Raw genomic sequence first — 26,620 nt, forward strand, 5'->3', positions numbered from 1 at the left:
TGAGATGTGAAGAGAACCTGAGAGGCATCTGCCTGCCTGTTGTGAAGAATTTCTTGTGAGAGGAACAACTGCAAACACCAAGGTCAGTGAAGAAGGAGGGGGAGCAGTAATGCAGCTCCTGGCCAAGATTCCCCTGCAGCCCGTGGTGCAGCCCGTGGTGAGGCTGGCTGTGCCCCTGCAGCCCATGGAGGCCCACGGAGGAGCAGAGATCCCCCTGCAGCCTGGGGAGGACCCCACACCGGGGCAGGCGGATGCCTGAAGGGAGGCTGTGGCCCGTGGAGGGCCCACTGGGGCAGCTGTTCTGGAGGGACTGCACCCCGTGGAAAAGGGCCCCATGCCAGAGCAGTTTCACAAAGGATTGCAGCCCATGGGAGGGACCCCATGCTGGAGCAGGGGAGGAATATATGAGGAGTTCGTCTCCTGACGAGGAAGGAGCGACATAAAGCAACAAGCGGTGAACTGACTGTAACCCCCATTCCCTACTCCCCCCTGTGCCGCTCATGGGGGCAGATAGGTAGAGATAATGTTAAGCCCAGGAAGAGGGAGGGGTGGGGGGAAGTGAACTTGTTCTCTTTCTCATTATCCCGCTTTCGTTTTCATTATAAAAGAATAGTTTTCCCCAAGTCGAGTCTGTTTTGCCCATAATGGTAACTTTAAGGGTTTCTCCCTGTCCTTATCTCAAGCCTTGAGCCTTTTTCCTTATATTATCTCTCCCTATTCTCTCGGAGGGTGGAGGGAGTAAGAGAGAGACTGCGTAGTCTAGTTCTTATCGGGGCTAAACTATGACACTTGTCCAGAGAGGCTGTAGAATATCTGTCCTTGGAAATACTCAGGCACATCTAGGGGCTTGGATATGGTGATGTTCAGAGGTCCTAATCTCAAAATAACCAATTTTGTGACTGTATGAGTCTTAATGCCTTTGGAATATAGTAATGAGATACAATATACTGGTAGGTCAGGGATCTTAAAAGTAACCTTTTTGCTTTGTCTGAAGTTAAATAAGCTGAAAATTGCTTGCAGGATACCTTTAAATTAAGAAAAAAGGGAGGAGAGGCCTGTTTTTTTTCATTTCAGTTGTATCTGCATATTGGAGATTACTTTGATTCTGAGCTTATTGCCGCATAGCTTCTCAGATGTGACAAGTATTTATAAAATGCCCATCACTCTCAACAGTTATCTGAAATGTCAAAATTTTGTTGTTGCTACTTGCCTGCTTTTGTCTTAGCAATGTGTGTCTGGACACATTTCCCTTTCAGAGGGTAAGATGCAGAAAATTCTTATTTGAGTCCTACTTCATAATATCTTTGTTTTGAATGCTCATGAGATTTTCCTCCAGATGGGAATATACAGCAAAACTATCCAGAACTATTACAGTTTAAACTTCTGGCAGACTTGAATGATGATCCTCAGACTGATGGACATGATGGTTTTGTGAATTTATGCAATGTGGTGAGCCTGTCCTGAGGTATTATTTTGGCAGTATTGATAATTAATGTAAAACTTGGCAAGTGTAGATACCATCTTTGCATAGAAGATGCTTCTCTCTCCTTTCAAGGTGCTCCTTTTCCTCCTACCAAGTAAATATGATGATGATGGCAAGTTGCATGTGAGTTCTACTCTAGGAAACATGAGTGTTGCATGAAAAAAAGGGAGAGGGGATATTAGATGGAAGTCTGGTGAGGAAGCAGGTAAGAGGCTGAGAGAAGCAAAAACCAGTCAGCACAGGGAAATGAAAATACAAACAAAACCATAAGCAATCATTTTCCCTCCCCCTTAAGTATATTCAAGTTAAATATATTAACTTAAAGAGGTGAAACACACATCTTAGGTGACAAAACGCATTACGTTTTTATGTATGTAGAAAAAAGCAGAAATTACCAAGACTGTTTGTCGCTTCTAGGCTTAAAAAAAAGAGAAAGGCACAAAAGCTGCATCTTTGTACTTAAATGAGTTTGACCTTAATATTAAGTTTAAAAACACACACTGCTCCCTTTCCTACAAAGCCATGTATCATACTTCATATAAGCAAAGATGTTAGTATGGTAAATCTTTGAGAAACACTGGTTTTGGAGATATGTAGAGCTACATCTTGAAATTCAAGTCATGCCTTCAAACAATATAATTCCTTGGTCTGGCAAGAATGTTGGATAATCAGCTTAGTAACACATTATTGAAATAACTATTTCAGTAGCACTCTGTGGAGGATTACTTAGAAATGGAAGCGCTGCTTACCAGCCTCTCCCAGGAGTGGGACATACAGTGAACATTCACCAGAATTTTTGGAAGTGGCCTCTTCACAATTATATTTTTCTTACCCTTCTTCCCTTATGCGATCCTAATTTGACTCCAGAGTTGGGAGAGTTGTAGTAAGAAGTAGAAAAGACACTTTGTCCAGTCCTTTTTATAACTACACCTTCAAAATGTTTAGAAACAGTCAAGCAGTCCAAGAGACAGGTGTAGTTCGGTTTGATGGACAATGGTGTATTATTGTAGAGCTGCACCATTTCATGTCCTTTGACTGGGAATTTGACATTCCATCTCAGAACTGCAGAGGCAGGTGAGTGACCCTCATTTCTGTCTTTGTTAGTAAGTTTTCTCATAAACTCTCAACCCGTTGACTGAAACTCCTTATGTGTTTTTTCCTATTCGTGTGCAGTTTGCATGTTGAGTAATACCATGTTCTTCTGAAGGTTATCTGTAGTTCTCTCTTTCGTAAGATCAAGATGTGAGAAGCAACAACTTTAACGGTTGTAACAGGCAAGCAGACATGCCATAAGAGTGTAGTCAGGCATCCTTTCGGAGGTTCCAAGAAGTCTTGAAAGGGTTACTGCCCTCCTAGTCACCACCCTCTCTTGCCTTGGGTTTTTTTACTTTAAGGATCTAACCATCCATTTCAGTGCAGATCAGCCAGGTTAGCTTAAATTGCTTTTAATTTGGTCTTGATTAACCTGAATGAGTTTGTGATCAAACAGACTGAGAAAATCCAGGATTTGCAACTGGCAACCACTCCAGCCAAGACCCTGAGGACCATACCAGTCTCTACTTGACATATACCGGTTATCCATTATAGACTCTGTGTTTCAGGGTCCTAAGTACTTTTGGCCTTAATCGAAATACTTGGGTGTAGTTTAGCGTGAAATATGTGCTAAAGTGCCACTTTTGATAATTGTTTCTCTGAAACAATCAGCTGGTAAAACCTATTTCCTGACAATTTGCTATGGTTTGTCCTAAGTTTTATGGGCCTGCCTTGTCAATCCAAAATTTTAAAAGGAACCAGTGAATTTGTTACCTGGTCTCCTTTTGTCAAATCTCTTTTCAAAGTTGCATCATGGAGGGCCTCTTTACTAAGATTTGGAATGTAGGTTGTGAATTCTGCTGTGAATAGCTTGTTAAGTGTTTCCCATTCACCACATAGATATTAATTTGCAGTTTGTGCTGAAAATAAGTTTTTATATATATATAATGTCTAATATTTCTAGATCCAGGTTTAGTTTTGGTTTCTGTGACTAGATTCTATTCCTTTCTAGAAGCATTCGGCAAGTAATACTAACTTATGTCACTAATTTATAATTATGATAATGAATAATGCATTAATTATTCCAGAAGTACTTCCAGTGCCAGTATGATTAGTATGTTCTTGTGTCATCTACAAACAGTGTTTATTTTTAAAAAAACTGACCAATTCATAGTTACTATGATAAGAAGCTGAAATGTATTTAAGTGTGTAAAAATTGTAAGAAAAGAATGATAGTTTAATAACAAGCAATTGATCACATGCGTAGCAAAGGTATAAAGGCTCTTTGGCTGTATCATGTTTGATACAGCATCGTGTGGGCATGGAGTCTGTGTTGGTGATTCCTGCAAGGAGATTAATTATTCTTATTGGTAATACAGTTAACTGGAAGATTGTGGTGGAGTAGGAAGTTGATGTCTTATAAATTCTCCCACCTCTCCAGCAGCTTGAATCTGTTTGCTAGTCTCACATGCCTTATGCATGATTCTTTCCCATTTTCAATTATACTGAAGATGTTAAATTTTTATTATATTCCATCTTGTAATTAGTTGAATAGCTTTATTCTTTCTTTTTTTTTCTTTTTTTTTCTTTTTTTTTTCTTTTTTTTTTTTCTTTTTTTTTTCTTTTTTTTTTTTAATTATAAATAGCAGCTTGGAGTCAGTGTTTGTCCATAGTGCCTAGGGATCTCTGAGAAGCTTTTGAATCAAGAATCAGTTTTTCACTGTCTGCCTAGGGAAGCTTGAATGCATTCTCACTGAAAAGATAAATTTTCCTGATTTTTGGCTGGCTGTGCTGCATGATTAAATAGCTGTTGACACTTGGTTTCTTTTTGAGATGGCCATTAAGTCCTTCCAAAATGCTTCACAGTTAGTAAATTTATAAGGTGGTGAAATAACCTACTTGGATGTGGGGACTCAGGCTGTCATCCCCTAGTGGAAGTGTCTTCATGGCTACTCTGTGTTGTTGCATATGTGGCTTTTTTTTTTTTCCTCCCCTCTCTTGATTCGTACTTATCAATCTTTTAGACTGTTCTTCAAGTCTTGCATTCTGATTCCTTCCACCCATACTTTGTTTTAAAAGTAGTTTAAAAATAATTCCATAAAAGAGAATTGCTAATCTAGTTTAGTGTGAAGTAATAGACCATTAGACATATAATGTATCTGAATATATTTGTAGTTTAATTAAAACTTGTCTTCATTGTGACTGCATTCCCCATAATGAATGCAGTTTTTATTGTGCAAACTCTTGAATGTAATATTTCAGCACATTAATCCTTACAGTATCTAAAACCTGTTTGAGAAATACCTGGTAGGAACAGCTTATGTAATGCCCTACTCTGCTTGTAATGCAGCTTGTCTACGTTGTGGATTGACATTTACCTTGGTTTTGAGGTCATGGAGTCTTCAGGGAGTTTGGCAGTCCAGTTTTAATGGTTCTGTTTGGGAGCTGATCGGCAAAGAGACAAATCTATAGTGGTTTGATGGCATTCCTAAAAATATTCCCCTGACATTCCTACATTAGCTTGTTTTATGCTGTTATATCAGTACAGTTTTTTCCCTCTAATTGAGAAAAACAGAGACGAGACTGTAGAAGTGTCACATCTCGTCCTGTATGATACTGTGATAGATTGCCGTGTTCGTGTAGGAGCTGTGGTTTTCAGCTTGGCATCTGGAAGATCGTGTACAATAGAATGGTACTTATTGAGGTGGACCGGTTTGAAGGTTGGAAGTATGTAGACAGATACAATATGGAGTAATCACGATTTTGTTATATCGTTTTGTCTGTATGAACTTATGCAGTGAGCATCTTGAACATAAGATAGAGTGCATTCTGTTTATATTTTGTAAAATTGAAGACTAGGAAAATACAGATTTTCTTATTTTGTAATTATTCTCTTGCTTGAAGCTTGGAATTTTATTTTTTTTTTCATAAATTGGATTTCTTTTTTGGGGGGCTCTGTTCATGCTGTTTTTAGAATTAAACTGATGTTTATTACTTTTCCAAAAAGATTTTTTTAATAAAAATACAGAAGACCCTCAATTATAAGCAAGGCCGGTGTTTCCAAAGCACCAGACATTCTCTTCTTCTGTACAGTGGCTCTTTATGTTCCTCTTTTATTACAGCTGAAGTTTTGAACTGTGAAGCAGTGCCAGCTGGAGTGGCACAAGCAGTTTCCCATAGTAACAGATGTCTCGGAGATGAAATTACTAAAGGGCCAGATGGCCCAAATCCCTTTTCCCGTTGTTTAGCTGTCGTTCATTATTAGTAAATACGCCGTGCTCTGTGTCAGTCAGGCAGGAAAGTGCCAGTCAGATTGAAATCATTTCCATCCGTAATCTCTTCAGGTGATCTCTCCAGACAGTTTCCTGCTGCCCCTTCTCAATAAGCAGCTGATAAGTTTCCCTGAGAATACATCTCTGCCTCTTCCATCACTTACCAGTCAGAATGTAGAAAAAGAAAAAAAAAAACTGGAAGAAACCGATGTTGAAATGTAAACATTCTCCTGGATTTTGTTATAGGGGCTCTCATGCTGTGCATGAAGCAAGATCTGTTTACGTACCAAATTCCATTCTGCCCCTCTGGTAGGCTCCTTTGGTTAAACTAAATGACTTTTTCCACATTGCAACTGTTTTACACATCTAGCTGGAGTGAGTCAAGCCTGCCAAGCAAATGTCACTGCCAGTGTTTCAGAAATGCTTGTCTAGAGAAGGTTTGTAGCTTGCATCCATAATTCTGTTTGAAAAAAGGGAGGTAAAAGATGGAGTGGTAGACTAAGAAGCAAACTAACTAGGTGAGAATTTTTTGAGATAATGTAAATATATCTGAATGTAGCAATATTGAAATTGTTGCATAGATCAGTGAGTTCAAGGACATAAAGGAACCGAAAATCAGTGAGACAGCAGTGAGAACAGTGACAGCCCTTACATAGTGAAGTTCATAAAAAGTAAAAGCAAAATAATATAGCTAGAGCAATGGGAATGAGAAATAAATGCTATGTGTCTGTAATCTGGTTAATACTTTTTATTTTCTTTTCTTTTCTGTTTTCCTTATTAGTGATGCTATTGCTGAGATTAGAGCCGTCTGTATTGAAGAAATTGGTGTCTGGATGAAAATGTACAGTGATGCTTTCCTGAATGATAGTTATTTAAAATATGTTGGTTGGACACTACATGACAGGGTAAGTATTGTGTATTACTGTAGATAGCTGGTGTTATACTAACCAAGACATGTTTATTGTATCATCTTTGATTTGTAAAGAGATTGTTCTTTTTTCTTGCCTGTTATTTATCTTTCAACCAGCTTATTTCAAGGCATTAATTTAAATTAGGATACAGTGGTCCCAGATTGTGTGCTTGGTTCATATGCTTTTTGTGTTTTCAGCCTCCATTAGAATATCTTAATAGAAATGTTTCCATGGTGCTTTTCTTCTGATTACAAAGGAAAGAGAAGTCTCCTCAGATCACCCCTGAGAACATTTGTGTCTGAAGTAGAATGGAAAAGAGGTTTCCAGATGTGTCTTCCATTGACATTGCCCAATAGTTAGAGGAAAGAGAACATCTCTGGGTCCCCAACGGACATCACTGGCACCACAACCAGTGGAATTCTCATAAATTCATTTTCCCTTGAAGAATCTCTTCAAGGTTCTATTTAGCTTTTTCTTCGAAAAATTGTTGAAACACCAGGTGGAAGCAAAAAGATACATATCCAGAGGTTTTTTCCTGTCTCACCACAGTTCTTAGTACTGATGTATCCACAACATGCCTCTGCTGGGTGGCAGCAGGCCTATGTACCACTCAGTTCCTGCAGCAAGAGTAGCCCATTCCTAATGGTGATAGAACAGGACCTTGCACTTCTGACTCTCTGGGATTTTTGTACACCAGGCACCAACTAGGGATAGCCATTGTCCCACTCTCACCAAAACCATAGGAAACACTTATTTTACTCTAAATTCTTTTGCTAACATTGTCCAAAGAAAACAGATGAGACCTACCTGTGCTGTTGAAACACTCATTAAATTCCACCAATCTAATTCAGACTATTATTTTTTCTAGGAGTGCTGCTGGAAAAAATAAGCTTGCGGGTTCATTCTGGTGACTTGCATAACTAATAGTTAATAGCTGATTCTTTAAAAAGTTGATTTCTTCAGTAACTTCGGACAGCATATTAATATTGAGAATGTGACTCAGTCACTCTTTTTGCAGAAGCCTGAATAAGATCAGTTAGAAAAATGTTAGCTTTTGCTAAGGAAAGAAGTTAGCTGATGCTGGTTCTTTTACTTTAGCTATAGCTGACAAGGATCTGCATCTTACCTTGATTTGGACCAGCAATTTACTTGCTGAGAGTATCCTGTATGCTTTAGAGATTAGATATGTGATGTCTTTCTGCTCTAAACCTGTAATTCTCAAACTTCTGCTGTAAAAACTTTCCAGACTTTTACATTACATCTCATTGTTACAAAACTTGATGTGGAGGAAGACCCTGCTTACTGCTGTGATCAACCATGACCACTGTTTTCTCTGGAGACACTACACTTCCTATCATTAAAGCTTGGACATGGAAACATGGCCATCACAGTGCTGGGAGGGACAGAGCTGCTGCTCCATCTGTGTGCCTCATGTTTAACATTGGTGTCCCTCAGTAGTAGGCATGCTTCAGGAGGTGGAGATCATTGCTTCAAGTTATCAAATCAGTAGGGAGGTCAGCACAGGTTGGAGGATTAGGGTTTTAGGTATGGTGGAGGTCTTTCTTTTACTTTGCTTTCTTTAGGCTTTTAATTAAAAATAAATCATCACTTGCATAATTGCAGTGGATTTTTGGAAGCACATTCTAATCTTAGCAGAACATTTCCACAAAGTAGTACTTCCAACTGGACAGCAGAATCTAGTAGTGGTGCACTTTGCAGCTCTCGATCCCCTTCTAGAATCTGTCAAGTCCAGCCATTTCTCACATAACTCCCTTTAACGATCTGTGAAACCCAGCCATTCCTTACGGCACTGTCTGTGACTGGTGTCAGCTTCTCGCACTGTTATCTGTCGCATCCAGCAATTTCTCATGCCTTGTCCAATAGTTTCTCACATCCTCTTCAGTTAGCTTAACCTCAGGCCAGGATCTGGTTATCTGCCTGCAGCTGTAACATATTTTTACCTTAGCTTTTTAAAAATTAGTATGTTCTTTCATATCAGATAAATTTTAAATTACAACATTATGGTTAAAAAATGGTTTCCCATCTGGACCAGACACAGAAGAATTCTATCAGGCTGCTCTCCTGCCTCTACTTACTTTATAATATTTATCATTGCAGGCCTCAGAAGTGCCTTGGGGTTCTCAGTCTTTAAATCACTAGCTAATCTGTTTAATATCCTAATATACATGATACATGATATTTTTTATTGATGCGGTGTATGTTTAATGTATAGAGTGAGATAGATTGCAAGTAGAATAGAAGAGGAGTCAGAGACAGGTAAGCCATGTGTCAAAGGATGAAAATTGAGAGAATGGAGAGAAAGAGACATTTTGTGAGGCACAGGAAGGAGGAAGGAAGTGCAATGGGAAGAATATATTAAAAAAAAGATGTAATAAGAACCGATTTAAAATGCAAAACCTTTGAGAGTACAAGATCCTTTAACAGCATGGTTTTCATTGGCACTACCTGAAAAACGTGCTGGCTAGTACGCAAGTTTCTTGGTTTTACTTTACTTTGATCAGGAGATAATTTTTGTTACGATCAGTACTGAAAATATTGAAAAAAATGAAGGCTGAGACCATCATCATAAGGTATTTCCATTTCATATGAACAGAAGTCACCCCAAAATAATTAACTTCTCTAGAATCTTACTACTGCAAAAAAGATAGGAGGCAGCAGTAAAAGGCATTAATGAACGGTTTCATATTCTATTTCAGAAGACATACCAATTAAATCACAGGGAAGACATGGTTATTACACTTATTTGTAGTAGCTCCCCTGTGGTCTTTCAGAGGTAGGATACAGAGGTTTAGTTCTGTAATTGGGGAAATCTATATTTTTATATGTTAATCCTGGCTCTTTCCCAGATTTCAGATGAATGTCTATAGGGCTTTTTGATTTTAATAGATTACTTTCTCAGTTCAATATAGGTTTCTAGTTCTGCCTTTCCTTTTTCAGCTTCTTTTTTATTCATGTGGATCTGGGAGCATAAATTAAAAATATATAAAACTGTAATGTAATTGCATAAAAAAATCTCTTACAAAAAAAAAGAAAAGTAAGTCTTAAATCAGACTGTACAGTATTAATTTTCACCTGCCTCATGGATGCATGGAACTGTTCTGAAACGGTAGTTGTGTCTTTAGATACCTAGGCAGTCATGGTTCTTAAACCACTTCCTAACACATAAGAAAATGCTTTTTCTTTATTTGCATGCCTCTACTTTCTATGAAAGGAATGAACCCAGAGTCCTCTGGAACAGATGATATTTGAATATTTCATTGTGATGGCATCCTAAGTTAAAAGGATGAAAAAAAACCAGAACTTGTTTTTATTAAGATAATGTAGAAACTGAAATTGTAGTTTTTCCAAACTTCTGAATGTTTAACTGTATATCATCTCCTTGGTATCTAATTTCCTTGGTTTTGGGAAAGCTTGAGGAAATTTTAAAATGTATCAGCTGATACACAGTATGTTCATAAATTATACTGAGTGGGCTTGTGCAGACAGAGCACAACTGCTTGCTCCTGCTGGGAATACTCCTGCCCTGGGTACTAATGTGCTGCAGGACGTTTTCATCTGTTTCTCTCTGGCAGTGTAACTATTTCTGTCATTAGGCAGCAGATTACCTCAAAATACACCATCCTAGAGGATCAAAACACAACACAGTATATCATGGTAATCCCATAAACCGTGTGATTGAAAATACCCAGTAATTTGGGTCATTTTTCTACACAAGAGGTAAAAAAACCAAACCATGCAGTCGGCAGAAATACAGTATGGCAAAGAGCTGAGTGATTTAATTATCTGTTATTAAAACCTGATACATTTTTTAAAACAGTAGAATACACTTAGCTGCCAAAAAAGAATTGGAAAAATCCGAAAGAAGAAACATGAAGTGTGAAAAGAGAGAAATGGCTTTATTGGCTCTCTTGACCACCCATCTACTTAAAAAAAAAAAAAATCTTCAAACCATTTCTGGGTGCTCTGGGTGTGATCTAAGCTTTCCTCTGGCATGTGAGCTGAGACATAGCAGTGCACCTTTAATTACCATTTCTGGAGCTGTGGTATCCCTGAATGTTAAGAGAAGTCTCGTTGTCACTGGGAGATGGCAAACTAACACTCAAAAGTATCAACTGGATGGAACATTAATAAGAATCTGAGTTAGCTCAGTGCCAGCCTATAGATCACTGTGAGACTTACACCTTCACTTCTGCCTTTCTTAGTTTCTTGTCCAGGTCATTGCTATTTATGCTTCCCTGTGGGATCCTGTCACTAATCTCTGCTGACTCTTATTTTTAAAACCTTCTTAACAGGATTAGCAACCTGATGTGCAGGGGCTCTTCCCTCTCCAAAGAGGTCAATTCCATCCTTGACCAACAGTTAAAAACAGATGTTTTTGCTATCAGAGAAAGTCCTCCTCCTATCATTTGTCTGCCAAGAAAGGCAGTCATTTCCAGCAATTGCCTCTGAGTCTCCTGGACCTTTGCTCTCAGCTAGAGGGACCGGGTGTAACACAACCTTTCTCTCTTCCTCACTTGCTCCTGCAGTCACTTGCCTGCTGCCTCAGATCCGGTGAGTGGCAGGAGGGATAGTAGCCTGGTTCAGTACGCTTTGGTTAGCATCTGGTTTTGGTCTCCTGCCAGGCCATGCAAGTACCAAATGTTTACAGGTGTGCTTCCTATCTACCTTGCTTGTTTTGCTCACTTAAGACTTAGAGACCCTCAATATCAGGGCTGAACTTAACTCTGGGATCGTTTATCCATGGTATCCAGTGAAGTCCATGAGAGCTTGTTGCCACAAGTCTTCTTGCTGTTGGCACTGTTGTTTTTTTTTTTTCTGTACATAACCCAGAGGTTTTGCATCTTGTAACTACAGCACTAGCTGAATAACAAGTCTTCTGCTCACAAGCAGGACAGTCTTGAGTGGAGCTGTAACTGAACGTGATACCTCACTGTTGCTCTGTAGTGTTCGTCACTTGCCAAAACGGATGCTGATCTTCTGTGGCTAAATAAGCTAAGGCCTTGAGAGGCTTACATCCCATTCTAATGATTAGTGATGACTCCAGAGATCCTGGCCATTCCTCATGCCACACAGCAGAGGAAACACCATTTTTGGTACTGCAACGTAGGTACCATTAAAAGAAGAATCTTTCTGTGCCTTGAAAGATCTTATGATAGATCCTTTAAATGTAACTTTCATCTCATTGTCTTTCTCTGCAATGGTAGTCAGAAAGATCCCTAGAAGAGAGCATGAGTGCTCAGAGACTCCTTGCAGATATAAACAGGAACAGTAGTTCTTCAAGGAAAAGTTGTTCTCAAAATCCTGATTTCAACTTCTGTCCTTCTTTACTTTTCTACTTAAATTTTTGAAATAGATGGGAAGGAGGAAAGAAACTTAAGGAAAGAAAATAAGGATTTTTAGCTTCTGTTTTCATGTCAGTCTCTGAATGTTCTTCCAGTTTTTAGCTTGAGCAGTTTTTTAAATACAGACTTGATTACAGAGTAGGCAGGCTCAGAAATGAGGCCCTCTGAGTAAGGAGTTTTATTTATAAAGTTCAAATATTTGTATTAATGGTGTACTCACATTCATAAAAGTAAGTTCACACGACAGTGAACTCCACAGATTATATTTGAGCAGATTTGTGTTATAACCTTTTTGCTATCTACAGATATTTTTAAACAAGAATCCATAGTTTGCCAAGTCTATGCAGTTGAGCTGAGTTGTGCATTTGCAGACAACCAGACGATGTGCGTGTGCCCAGGGGATCCAGTGCTTCTCTTTATCATTGATGTTCCTCTAGGTGACAAACCTGGATCCCTAGGAACTCATGACGTGTCTCATGATGCCCACGTTTCCTGCTTGCAGCCCACCAGATCAAAGCAAACACCATCTAAAGAGCAGCTGGGAGTGAGCTGCTGCCACCAGAACAACTCAGACAAATGAACACAAGCTGCTGTTCTTTCCGAGGGCTGTGGCTTAGATGCGTTGTTCTTGTGGCAGCAGCCTGCTCCCCACTGGAGGGTCTTTCAGGCCTTTTGCATCCTGCAGCCTGTGCCTGTCCTGTGATAAGAGATGGACTATAGAAAATTTCAGAATAATAAATCCAGTGTATATTCGTTCTGTCCCTGGGAAAAGGCAAGACCGTGCTCGGAGATGGACGAGTTCCTGAGTAGGCTACACGCAGCCCATGCTCAGTCATTTTGAACATTTTTGCATTGATTGTAAACACCAGATATCAGGCAGGAGTTACCCGTAGTCTCTTTCCTAAAGATAAATAGCCACACTGTCTTCACCAGCGCCTTGAGATAATACATCTTTATTTTGTATTTACTTGCTACATTCTTTATCTTTTTGTGGAGTTACTTCAAAGGGAAACAGTAAGAGATGTTTAAGTGATGGCACATTAAATTCTTTATATATGCAAATAGGAAGAAAATGTAACATTGTTTGTAGGCAGCTGCATGTGCTTTTTGGGTTTTAGCTGAATTGCCAATTGGCTTTAATAACTCATTTGCATAAATTTTTAAATGTACATTAAACAAATTACAATATGATATTATTTAATATTCATGTGCATTTGATTAGGATATTCTCTCAGCTAATCTTGGTGTGTTTTATTTAGCAAGGTGAAGTGAGGTTGAAGTGTTTGAAAGCTCTTCAGAGTCTGTATACCAACAGAGAATTATTTCCAAAACTGGAGCTGTTCACTAATAGATTCAAGGTAAGAGGAAATAAAATTTTTGGAAGGAGTACAGAAAATAAAAGTATCATCTATCTCATCCTGTTTGCAGTCTTTGAGTCATGTACGTTAAATGCAAAACTGAACTCGTTTGTTTGTGACAAGGCTTGTAACTGCAGTAGTAAACCTGTATTACTGAATGCTGAGATTAAGCCAACTTCATTTTACAGTGTTTGTCTTATAAGATTTGTCAGGCTTGGCCAGGATGATTATTTATGTGTTTTTTATTATTGATAGCTTATATACTGTCATTATTCAATCTGCTTGTAATTACTTAATTTTAGATTTATTGAATTTTAAGGATGTGTACTGAGTGGTTCACACAATCTAAAATGCATCTGAAAGTAACAGCTGGTAACAAAAGATTGTTTGTAAGACAGCTTTTTAGCTGAATACATGCTTGTGTTTGGAGGAAGAGACACTTGATCTGCATCACAATATTCTACACGATGGAATACCTTCCTGCAGAACAGGAGTGTACATTGTGCTTTTAGACAAACCCCTGAGCATGATTCTCCTGTTTAGGAGATAAGTGCTGGAGGAATATTTAATGGATTCTTTTACTAGCACAAACACGCTGACTTTTTGCTTGATATCTTGATGAGAAACTGGCTATTAATTCACTTTGTGGCATGACTGCTTTATTTTACAAGTGAAGTATCTGGAGAGATGCTGTCTTTGCTTCTGTTTGGATGCTCTGCAAAGAAAGCATTCAGGCACTGTCACCACATCAGCTGGCACTTTTTACCATCGTTTTTGTGTTCTGGAGAACACGGAACTGTGGTAAAGGCTACCTCCCAAGGAAAGTCTAGTTTAATTTATTTGTATTTAAGGCATTATTATAATGCTGATGCAAAATTTTGTTTAGAAAATAAGTGGAGATGACTGATTTATTTTCATTTAAAATATGATTACAATATTGGTGACAAATTCTGTTTAGAAAAAAAGTGGAGATTTAAATACTCGTAAATAACTACTAAGCATGAGACTTCAAAACTTTTCACTGTAGATTTTATATGCTTCACTGGTTTTGTCTGTCATTGCAGTTACTATTAACTCCTCCAGTGTGATCTAGGAAAGCACAAATTGTAGAAAACTTGTCATCTTTCCCTGTATGTAAACAATTCATAAAAATATAAGGGTAATCAGCTTTATACCCCATTTACTTGAGATGGAGAAAAAAGATGCTTAAACTGCAGTAAAGTCTAGATATTAAGAAAGACTTTTTGTCCAAAATGATAATATAATAATCTCTTTCATTTGAGATTTTTTAAGGGCAGATTAAATACCTGTCAGGAATGAACTAGGTATATAGTTGACTTTAAAGTAGGAGATGAAACTAGATCATTTTATTAAATCACTTCAGGGCCTATGTTCTTCTAATTTTATAAAGTTAGTTTGTGGGACTGTTGCAGTAAATACAAACTTTTCTCTCATAGAAGAGTACCTGGCATACAGGTTCAGACCTCAGACTACTTCTGTAATGCCTCCATAAGTCTATTTTGCTTATCATCTCAGGACAACCAGAAATACTAGTTAACCCTCCAGAAAAATAACCCTCCAACTTTGCTGCTTTTCTTGTTCCATCTGTGGAGACTTAGAGATTTGTTTATATTTGTTCCTTCTGTACAATTTATTTTGAAATAGGCCACTAAAACTGTCATGGTCTCTACATCTGTTTCTCTTTACTAGAAAATGTACTGGATGCTTCTCTCTTAGCCTCCTGTAGTTCATAAGAGAAAATGCTGCCTGGAGTCTGAACCTGTCCCATCCACCAGCAAAACTTTTCAAGGTGATTGGAGGCACTTTGAGAAATAGTTACTTAGTAATGTATTTCAAAAAACTACAGAACATGAAACCTCTAAATACTTCTTCCTGGCTTTTTTTTTCCCAGTAAATTGTCTAATTTTCTTTGTTAGAAGAAGTCAGGTTAGCCTGTGCATTGCTTCTTTGTTTAGAACAGCACAAGGAATTTTCATTTCCCTCAGTAAGATTCAGAGGAAAGGGAAACCCTGCTAGGAGTCCTCTTCTTTCTTCTGTTCCCTTAAAGCTGTTTGTACTACAGAAATCTGTATCATTATGAAATAAATCAAAGGAAAAAGTGAATTCAAAGTCTCGTGAGCCTAGAGAAGATATGTTTAACATGATGATTTATCAGTTTCCAGCCAAATCAAGAGAACAAAAAGCTGGCATTGCCCAAATGCCTGCACTTGGATTTACAGCTGTGCTGACGGGGACGTGGCCTTTAGCACCAGGATGGAGCAAAGCTTCAAATTAATGCTTTTTGAATCTGTGATACATTACTTAAATGTCTAACTACCACAAACTCTACCACCACCCCCTGAAAAATAATTGACCTGAGTGCTGTTCTCAGTTCCACATCAGCTTATTTATATTTCCTTGTCAGACTTTAATTGACCTGCACAGTTCAAGTGGTGTTCAGCTCAATCCATTCAGACTGTCAAGAGAAATCTCTCTAGAGATTAATTGATTTGTACTGGGGTGTTCATATTTCATCAATTTCTAGATAGCTTCAACAAGGATCTGATAATGTCAGTTCTCCAAAGGAAAGATGTGCGTTCTTTCCAGCATTTGTGTTTGTAGGAGTAGGTGATATGCTAGAAAATAACCTTTATCCGTCAAAAAAAAACAAACCCTGTGTCCATCAAAGAGGAAACCTTGTTTTCTATCCAGAAGTCTTGTCTGATAAAAATATTAACTGAAGCCATATGAAAAAGATGTGAATTAATTCTTTTGCAGTCAGTGCTGAAGTCAAGACACCAGCAGATTTAGATGTAGCCGTTTGATTCCTGTCCCTCATTGCTGACCCTTTGCAGTAGAGTGCTGTCTCCATGGCCTGAGAGGCAAAAGGAGATAGACTTGCTCTTCAGACAGCCTTGTCCACAGTCTAATACAGAATTGCAAACTAATCTTCATAGACAGGGAAAATAAATATTTCAAGTTATAAATACAGGCCTGTGTCCTATTCTCTCGCTTTACAGTGGTACAGGAAATTTCTGTCAAAGCAGATCGAGGAGCTGGGGTTTGTAGCTTACCAAATGACAGAAGTTACGCCTCCCAGAGGCATTAGGTGTTCAGGTCTCATTTTCAAAGATCTTGGTGCCTGGCTGGCAGGTGCCATCGCACAGACATGCTGGCACCAAGGCAGAAAATAAATGATGCATCTACACTGTTTATGTTTCTGGGAAAAATTGAGAGGAGAGAATAGCCTTTTTGGATAAGAAAACATTGTCACATCAGTGGGTTTTGAAGTCCAAGAGGACTCCAAATTCAGAGTACCTCTTGCTCTGTAGGCAAGAGAGAAGATCCCTGCCCTTCCAGGCTTTTTTCAGAGATGTAGAAGGAGTTTTATACTTGTGTGCTTACTCCTTTGTGTGCAGTTAGTTCCCTCCCTGGGGTATCCTGTAGTTTAAGATACGCTTGGAGGGAGTATATGAAATTCCACTGAAACTTTTAAGATCAGTGTATCTGGCTGTTCTTTCTCTTGATGTTGTTGCTATTAGTTGTTGTTCCTTGGCCAAGACCTTGGGAAAAATTTACAGCAGTTTTTTTCATCCTCTCCATACACAGAATTTTCTCTTTGAAAGTTATTTCACTATTTGAGTCTCTTCATGGACTTCTCAGTCTCTAAAACTGTCTAGATATAACAGTTAAATGCATCATATTTCCTGGGAACTTAATGGCAATTGTGTATTCAGCCATAGTGACACAAAATATCTTTACAGACCTGGTTTTGTTGAGAAGTAACTCGAGACAGCTACAACACATTTTTTTTGTTCCTAAATTTGAATATTGAAATAAGGAACAGTTGCTTGATTTTTGTCTTCGGCCTTTAAATGTCTGGAATAGTAGATAAAAGAGGTGAACACCTTTCTATTGTACTGATTTGTTCTTGGTGACTTTCACTGTTGTTTCCTGATACTTCCCTTGTTTCTTTTCTAGTCCCTGACGTCTATTTTTTCACATACCAAAATGTTATATAGTACCTAGTCCTTCCTGAAGCAGGTCAAGCCAGAGAACTCAAGTTTTATTTTCAGATGGCCCAATTTCTTTTCATTAACTTGATCAGTCAAGCAAAGAACGTCAAGACATATTGCATTTTTACGGATGGATAGAAATTCTCCCCAGATAGGAAGGACAACATACACTAATCACATCTATTTTTGGTTGCCAGTAAGCAAGCTGAAACTAAGGAGACGGAAATCCTTAGGAGACTTCTTATAACTACAGAGTCCTTAGAAGTTATAAAATCATTACATTAGATTGGAAAGTGGTGTGCTTGTCTCCACTAGAAAGAGTTTAGGAAAATACAAAGCCAAAACATGGAATTTCCCACTTTCCTGTGGAAGTTCTGTAGTGTAATTATTGAGATCAGCTTCAAGCCTTAAGATGTAGCTAGGTATAAAGGCTACAACTTTATAGGCAATATGCAGATGCATATATTCAGGTGTGATTTTCTTCATAGTATTTTCAAATTTGCTTATATGCAGCATTCGTTGCTCTAAAATTACTTGTTTTCAGGGGGATGAAATGGGACAATTTTTCTGCTGTCATCCAACCCAAGTACATTCCTTTTCAGGAAAGAACTGTTAAATAAGACCAGTCCAGAACAGTGCTTCAACTCCAAAGTCTGCTTGCTTGTTTCCTGGAAAACACACAAGGATAATAGGGACTGTTTGTTAAGCACTTGTCCTCATTCCTGTGCACTTGGCTATTGTTCCATTATGCATATAGCACAGAGATTCCCAAGATGTACATTAAATGATTGAATAATATTAAAGGGCTTTCATGTGTCTAGTTGAAAGACTTTTCTCCCCAAGAGGATTTATTTAGTAATGTATGGAATTCTTCATCTGATGGCTATTTTGTTTTGTCACCGTAATAAAATTCCTTTTCAGGATCGCATTGTATCAATGACACTTGATAAGGAATATGATGTCGCTGTGGAAGCCATTCGATTAGTCACGCTAATACTTCAGTGAGTATTTTCCAAAACCAGTATATTCCCTTTGAAAGTTACCTAAGCCAGTAATATTTAATTGAGATGATTTCTTTGTTTGTGCAATGAGATACACTGAGTATGTAGTTGAACTGAATATGTAATAATATGGTCATGAAGCTAAAGTAAGATACTCCATCTCATGGCAATACAATAGGCAAAGTATATAAAATGTATTGAGACTATTAGTGCATCCATTGTTGTGGAAGAGTCCAAAGGGTATTTATACCTTTTGCCAAGGGCAAAATGATTGTCCTCCCCAGAATAAGTATCTGTGGGTTACATTTGCTAAAATAAGTCTAGCAGTAACTGAGCAAATATCCAGTGTTAGGAGATTTGATTACCTGACACAGTTGAAAAGGGAGTAATCTGGTAAAAAAACTGATAGGGAAAAGATGCTAGCTTCAACACCCTTGTTTGCGTTATGTGGAGGTGGCAGTGGTAACTTGCAGTTTTAAAAACTTGGCTCTGCAGAAGGAGACATGCTTCCAGGCCCCCAGCTTTTTCTTACAGATATGTAGTGGCTTCCCTGAGGCAAAGATCCAGTCCAAAGACCATCCCGCATGCTGACTATCTGAACCAGCCTCATGAGTGTGCTGCTAAAGGAGCACTGCTAAGCTTTTATTACATGTTCATTAAAATTGATGTTAAAGAAAATCTGTTTTACAAACAGATGAATAGAATTTCTGCATCATACTTTATACCCACTGGCTCCACTTTGAAGAACATTTTTGGATGTGCAGAGTTTAGATGAAAAATTAGACTAGTTTTTAGTCTTAGTAAAGAAATCTGGACTTCATTTTTTTATTTATGGGTCACTCTGCTTTGCAGATATTAGACTTGTAATATTGGGAAGAAAGGAAATCTTGTATCAACTGTTTTATTTTTAAAGAAACTACAGTTAATATGATCATAAATGAGATATAGAGCACATCTGTTCCCTACATTATAAGCAACATTTGGGAACACAGTAAGTTTATTTTAGGTCAAAAATTATCAAGTGCAACTTTTTTTTTTCTGTTTTCTCTGTGGTTGCATGATGAAAACAGGGATAAATGCATTTAGCACTAAAATAATATGGGTCATGTTGACTAGCACACGACAATATTCTGGCAGGTGTATATATAGTACCCCTTTAGGTACTGGAAGGCCGCTATCAGGTCTCCCTGGAGCCTTCTCTTCTCCAGGCTGAACAGCCCAAACTCTCTCAGCCTGTCATCACAGGAGAGGTGCTCCAGCTCTCTCATCGTCTTTGTGGCCTCCTCTGGATCTCTTGATGTTGAAAGTGAAGTCTATATCTAGTCAGCACAATAACTACTGTAAAAGTGATAGACAATTTATTGCATCATCATTATCGTAATTCTAAATGCACACCATGGTTCAATCCTAAAATAATTGTGTGTTGATTTGATTGCTGGGTGCACAGTGCTAGTTCTGTGTCCCCACTTTGTGGCCTAATCTGGTTTAGTTTTCTGTTGCCCATATCCAGAGCATTTCTGTGCCTTCTCTCATTGCTGAGGCAGTTTTATCCACCTGGCCTGGTCCTTTCAGCAGCTGGAATTGGGAATATTCCTTCCTACTTACCAGGCGAGCAGAGAGGCACCTCCTGCCCCACAGCACACAAGAGCAAGTGGACTGTCACATGAAAAGACTTGACTCCTGAGAATGGAGTAAGCCAGAAGGCTGAAGCAGGTTTTCCCAGTCCCAGATTTGAATACTTTAAAAAATAAAAACTTTGAAAGCAAATAGACATTGCTATAAAAGTAAATAAGCAAGCAATCACATTTTCCTCATGTAACAATCTAGATTTTTAGTTTAATAATGTTTGATAATGAGTATTTGGTGTCTTGCAGTATGTGCATTGTAGTTAGTGTGATGGTCTAAATATTAAGCAGGGCAAGGTTTGTAAGCAGTGATGACATTTTTTTCATAATAATTTTTTATATGTATATACACATAAATGGGAGCAGGAAATTAGACAATCTTTCAGTCTTACAGGCCCTTTAAATGTTTTTGTGTTTGGGAATTGAACCAAAGATCCTTGAAGTCAGTGTTCAACTATTTAGGATTTTGTATGAAGGAAATCAATGTTGTAGCTGTCAAAAGCAAGTTATGGGAGATGAAGGGATTGAAATTAAACATTTATTTTAGTTCAGGTGTTACTTTCTGACTCTTTCAGTGGAAGCGAAGAAGCTCTGTCGAATGAAGACTGTGAGAATGTTTATCACTTGGTGTATTCAGCACACCGGCCTGTTGCAGTAGCAGCTGGAGAATTCCTTCACAAAAAGTAAGTTGTTAGTTGCCCTGGAATGAGACCGGATTTATGAATGCTTCTTAGTAGAGGCATGATCAAAAGGCAACGAAGTAACAGAGTGAAATATCCAAATTTAGGAGATGAAGTATTTAATTTAAAACAGAGACTTATTCTCTTGCTTTAATTCAAGACCTAAAGATTTGAAGAAACTGAATTTACATTTTCCTTGCTCTAGAATTCAGATAAATTTTCCTGACTCCTCAAGGGCTAAATAAAAGCTGCATAAACCTCTGAAGTTGGTTTAAATCCTGAAGCTCTTGCTAAATTACTGTTGTGATAATATATATAGCGCATATATATCCCCGATGGTCTGCCTGGTAGACAGTAAGAATTTTTATGATGTTTTAAATTAGTTTATTTCAAAATTGTGAACTTGAGAGGTTTTCATGTAGTAATAATTAAGAACTTTGTTTCTAAACTCAGTAACTTCTTCTAAAAATACATTACACCATGGTTACATCTTTCATGTACCCACTATGCCAAAGGAAATGAACTAGCTTTTCCATGAATGTGAATCATACTGCATCAGTAGCTATGACCACGGCATTGCCACATCATAGCAGTTAACCTTTTCATTGTATTGTTTGCAGTTAATTCTTTTAGGAGTAATTTTATTTTTCCACTCATCAGTTGTGACATAAGAGTTCTTTAATATCTTTGTAGTGTATTTGTATCAGAATCCAGGTTATCTAATTTTTCGTACCAAGATACATGATATGAAAAATTAAGTAAAAACATCAGTTTTCCTTTGCCAGTGTTCTAATTTTCTGTGTTTTATTAGTGATGTAGAAATCCTCATCATAATTGTAAGCTTTCATTGGTGGATTTCTGGAATTCCATCTCTGTGATCAGACATAATCTATTTCAAGGAGTGAATTTACAAAATTCAGTTACATTTAGTTTCCTACATGACACTTTACAAGTTGCAGGAAAGGATTAGGTTCTTTTTAAAAATATATACTGAAATTCCTTTGTTAATCAACATGTGACAAAATAATGCTGAAAAATGCCTCAAAGGTGAATGAAGACATATCTGCACCTTACTGCAGTTAGTGTAAAGACAAAACTTTATCCTAACTTTTCTTTACAAGATGCTATGCTGTGTTCTGTAAATGTCTCTTAAAGTAAACAGCATTGAGAGAAGATTGTCCCCTTCCTAAAACTCATTTTCTCTTGGTTTCTGCTAACACCTAAGATCTAATGCTCCATTTAAATAAGTTAGAATCTACTTGAGGCATTGAGGTGGGATTTATCTCACCTGACTTTATACATAAATACCCAATTTATACATAAATACCACTTTCTACATGTAAGCTAGTCCTTAGACCTTTTCTTCCTATTTAGCAAAGGAAAGCAAAAAATACAGATGATCACTGACTCAACGCTGAGGTGTATGTTCTAAGATATTTCAGCACTTGCAGACGTGCTCATTTCTTATCTATTAAGATAAGCAAGGGGGAAGAGGTGATGTCTTTAACTAAAATACAACATTTGTTGTAACTCATCCTTCTCTTTTCAATGACTCAGAATTTAAGTGAAATCAGAATACTGTTTCACATTTCTAATTTGCTTTGTGGCTGCGATTTCACTGTAAAAGCAAGGAACAGTTTTCAACCTTCTCAAAGTAAAACAATCATTGCTGTAACCGTAATGTAGGCACATCTGAGATCTCTTTAAGCTAGCAAATTTGAGCATTGAGAGTAGTTTGAAATTAGCCGTGCATCAGGGAAGTCAATGCAGAATATATAATATATAATAATATATAATATATAAATATATATATTTACCTAAAGAAAAAACCTCGGATAATTGACTGGTAGCTTATGTTATCCTTTATGCTGCTCCTAGTACCTGAGGTTGGATTGTTTATTGTGATGTCAGGTTTGTTTATACCATATCCCAGTCAGCGTGACCACAGTGAAGGTACAACCTTAGTTCTTAAGGCACTAGTGGAATAAGTGCTACTACCATTGTAAGACTTGATAAGTTAAAAATGCAAAACTATACAAATATATAAAACTGTGCAAAATCCTTCAATATAAATATGTTTTGGAGAGCTTTTTTTTCTGGCTGAAATTCTTCCAGCACTGTGAACTTGAAGGCTCTGAAGGTAAATCAGTCTTTTCAGACAAGCAGAGGTCATGCCCTTGTTCCCTTGAAAGAAATACCTTGAGATGCTTTCACTGTGTTTTATGAACACAGTCTACTATATCAGGAATGAATGCTCATCATATTATTGCAGAAATGAGATGTGTTTTGATAAACATTATAGCTCCTTTTGCTTATTTTTAGGCTGTTCAGCAGACATGATCCCCAAGCTGAAGAGGCTCTAGCAAAGAGAAGGGGCCGAAATAGTCCAAATGGAAATCTTATTAGAATGTTGGTTCTTTTCTTTCTTGAAAGTGAGGTAAAACATTCATTTTTAACCTTTACATGTTTAATAAAACCTGGAACTTAATAGTGATTTATCAACATAGAGTAACCACTTGTCTATCTTTTCCTTTTTTTAATAATTTGAGAAATACTTTATACTCTTTACAATGCCCTCCATTTCCTTGTCCATCAAACAAATTCAACTCAAAATCTTCATGGTTTATTTTGCTCTTGTATGTCCCCACTGTACTCAGTACTGCATTGCTGGTAGTATGATGACTACCAGGATTCATTGCTACACAGAAATATAACTGATTATTTTTTTAAGATAACCATTTAAGGAGTGTACCTCTGGAGTTACTCTTTATGAAGTAAAATAATTTGAACCAGAAAGGAACAAAAAATGCGTAATATCTCAAATTATTATTAGAATCTTACAATAATTCAGAGTGGAAAGGACCTGAGGGTCATTAGCTCAAAGTGGAGTCTGCTGTAAGATTAGATGAGGTTGTTCAGGACTTCATGCAGTTGCATCTTCAAAATATTGGAGGATGGAGACTGCAAGCATGCATACAATTACATTAAGTAGTTGATGAACGTATTCAGGATGGGATTGTGCCCATAGTTTATGTCTATAGACACAGCATATATGAGAAGTTTTGTGGTAGACATACTAATAGTAATGCAGGTGGGGAATGGCAGTGGAGGAAAACTTGAGGAGATAAACTGTCAGATACAGGATGCTCTGAAGTTAGAGGGGGGGAAGGTTTAAAAATGATAAATTTGATTTGATAATAAATGGGTGGCAAAGGAAGACTGAAAGAAAAGAATGACAGAAATGTTTCCCTACAGAAGGGAGAGTAATATATTTTGTGTTAAAAAAAAAAAAAAAAAAAAAAAACCAAAACCAAAAGGAAAGGTATTGCAATTGGGTATTTTAATTGTTACAAAGCCTTGAACAAGACACTTAACTGTGAGAATGAAAAGAAACACAATCAGAGATTCTATACTGAGAAGGAACATTTAGGTACAGTGCTAATGTTAACATTTTTTAGAAATACCTTGTATACCTATAGGTTAAGTCTGAATGAAATGTCACTACTTCTGTGAGCCTTCAATCTGCTATCTGAATGTATTTTTAGTTCCAACTTTTTAAAAACTTAGATTGTAATAGAGCATTGTATTTTTCAGTGAAAATACCTTGAATCTGAATGTGTGTCATTGGGAGTTACCTAGTGTTAAGCTTGTCTATCCTTCTGAGGAGAAAAGAAACTCAACTTTGCTCGCAAAGCCATCATCAGCAAAGTGCCTTCCGATGCAAGCCATATGCTGCTCTCCAGGATCGCTTCTCTCTCAGAGCCAGTTTTTGCTATTGCTGTTTCTGAGAGAGTTGTTAGAAACAAAGTAGACTGTTATGACTCCAGGTTTAATAAAGAGTTAGAGAATTGGAATTTTCCATCTGGATAGGACTAGAAGATGTACGCACTGCAATCTGAGGGGAGGGGGAGCAAACGAAAGAGGGAACAGGTGAACCTGTGGCAACCATCAATAAGCTCTGTGACACATGACATTTTGCCCAAAGCTATCAGAAACAGAAGAGTAGGTAAATGCACTGACACCTCCTTCCCTACACTCTTAGATGTTTTCCAGGTAAGGAGTCAGTACCATGTCTGGCAAGCAAATCAGAACTGCATATTGTGCTTGTTACTTTTTGATAGTGGTTAAAGATTAGGTTATAAAACAGTAGAAGCCTATGGATTATTTTTCTCACTTTACAACAGTTGTGTTAATTCACATAAAAACATTTTTTTTTTAAATGAAGTTAGTGTTAATTCTGTACCCCCTAAAATCAGTAGGATTTCTGCTACTGGTTTCTGAGCACGTAGCAACATGTGTGAAAAATAAATGCCTGTTCAAAGTGAATATGTTACAACTCTCTCTTAGTCTCATGTCTCACCATCTCTCCTTCATGCAGTAAGAAAGTGAGGAAAGGTAAGTTTACGGCTTCTAGGTCAAAACTTTGAGAAAGATTTTTCACAAGCAACCTACTTTATGGAAAAGCAGCTCAATTTGGTTTTATTCTATTTTCTATTAAAACATAGCCCATTGCCATTTAGTTGGAAGAAGACCTTCCAGAGTTAGTTTCAAACTGAATTTTCCTTCCAACTAATGTACATGCCCAAGACACTCTTTGTGGCCAAATGATGAAGGTTGAAGAACTGCTTGTACCAGAACGCTGTACTGATGATTGCTTTGGATTTTCTAGTTGCATGAACATGCAGCGTATTTGGTGGACAGTTTGTGGGAGAGCTCTCAAGAACTGTTGAAAGACTGGGAATGTATGACAGAATTGCTTTTGGAGGAACCAGTCCAGGGAGAAGAAGGTATTTGTATAACCTCTGTACTTTATTGATATTGTACAATATTGTTATTTATTCCTTAAAAAGATCTTTCACTGTGGGTGATAGAGTATTTGTTTAGAAAGCATATTTGAAGATTATTTCAGTTTAATCCATTTTTAATGCACTTTGCTTCAAACGCAGTGTTCTTGTACTGTATTTTTCATCTTGTGAAGCCTACTGTACTGTGATTCCCTAATGTTAAAGATTAGGACTTTGTCTTGTCTGAATGTTTAAATAACTAGTGTATACATGAACATTTCAATAAATTAAATAGCTAATACAAGCTAAAACAAGCACTTCAAGTGGTGTTAATTAAATATGAGGCTTTTCCGAACAATATTGAAACTTAATGAATTTTCAAGAGGAAAAATAGTAAGGAGATTCTTACACCATTATTTTCAAATCTCCTTTAACTTATAATAGATCTGTGTGCACAAGGTAGCCAGGGAGGTTGGTGGCAGAGTTCCTAACAGTAATGGTTGTCATTCAAGATCCTGTATAAGCCATCAGGATTATTCTGCTTCAGGGACCTTCCCAGGGGTTAGGTGATTGAAAAATCAATGTATTCTTACTGCTTCCTAGCATGATGTGGCCATCATCTCGGTGTTGCAAAATCTGACCTTTTGGTATCCACCTGCTACAATTCTGGTCTTTATATGGTAATTTCCTTACGAAATTAGGCATTTTGGGGTTTTGTTTCTGTGTAGCCTAGTGAGGTTTGATCCTCTCTACATTTGACCAGAAGTACTTCCCAAAGAACAGAAGTAATACTTCATGATGATGAGAATATTTTGTAAGGACGTGATAGCGAACAGTCAGTTGCTCTCTCCTCCCTGATGCTCTTTATTTTGTAGGTCTCTGCTATATTCCCCTTAATTCATCCTTTTCCCACACTGCATTTCTCTGGACTTCTTTCAGTTCTGCTGTATGCATTTTGAGATTATGTGAATGGTAATTCAAAGAGCAAGCAAGAAAGCCTTGGTTTTATAAATGGGACAAAATGACGTTGTCTCTGTTGTTCTGTATTCCCTGAGTTTTACAACTGCATTCACAGATCTATCTTATTTAAGACGT

General features: G+C 37.6%; 1 protein-coding gene across 3 annotated transcripts in view; it reads left to right on the forward strand.

Moving 5' to 3' along the window:
* Positions 1 to 26,620, forward strand: part of STAG1 (STAG1 cohesin complex component) — a 186,009-nt gene that overhangs the window by 110,342 nt on the left and 49,047 nt on the right. For all 3 annotated transcript variants that reach the window (XM_086755168.1, XM_086755169.1, XM_086755170.1), the window contains 6 exons: positions 6,569 to 6,692; positions 13,321 to 13,419; positions 18,357 to 18,436; positions 20,637 to 20,744; positions 23,064 to 23,178; positions 25,411 to 25,528. In XM_086755168.1, the coding sequence (XP_086611294.1) occupies positions 6,569 to 6,692; positions 13,321 to 13,419; positions 18,357 to 18,436; positions 20,637 to 20,744; positions 23,064 to 23,178; positions 25,411 to 25,528 (644 nt within the window). The remainder of the gene's footprint in view (positions 1 to 6,568; positions 6,693 to 13,320; positions 13,420 to 18,356; positions 18,437 to 20,636; positions 20,745 to 23,063; positions 23,179 to 25,410; positions 25,529 to 26,620) is intronic.

The sequence above is a fragment of the Chlamydotis macqueenii genome, chromosome 9, assembly GCF_036417535.1.
Source record: "Chlamydotis macqueenii isolate bChlMac1 chromosome 9, bChlMac1.mat, whole genome shotgun sequence".
In the NCBI taxonomy this organism is placed as follows: domain Eukaryota; kingdom Metazoa; phylum Chordata; class Aves; order Otidiformes; family Otididae; genus Chlamydotis; species Chlamydotis macqueenii.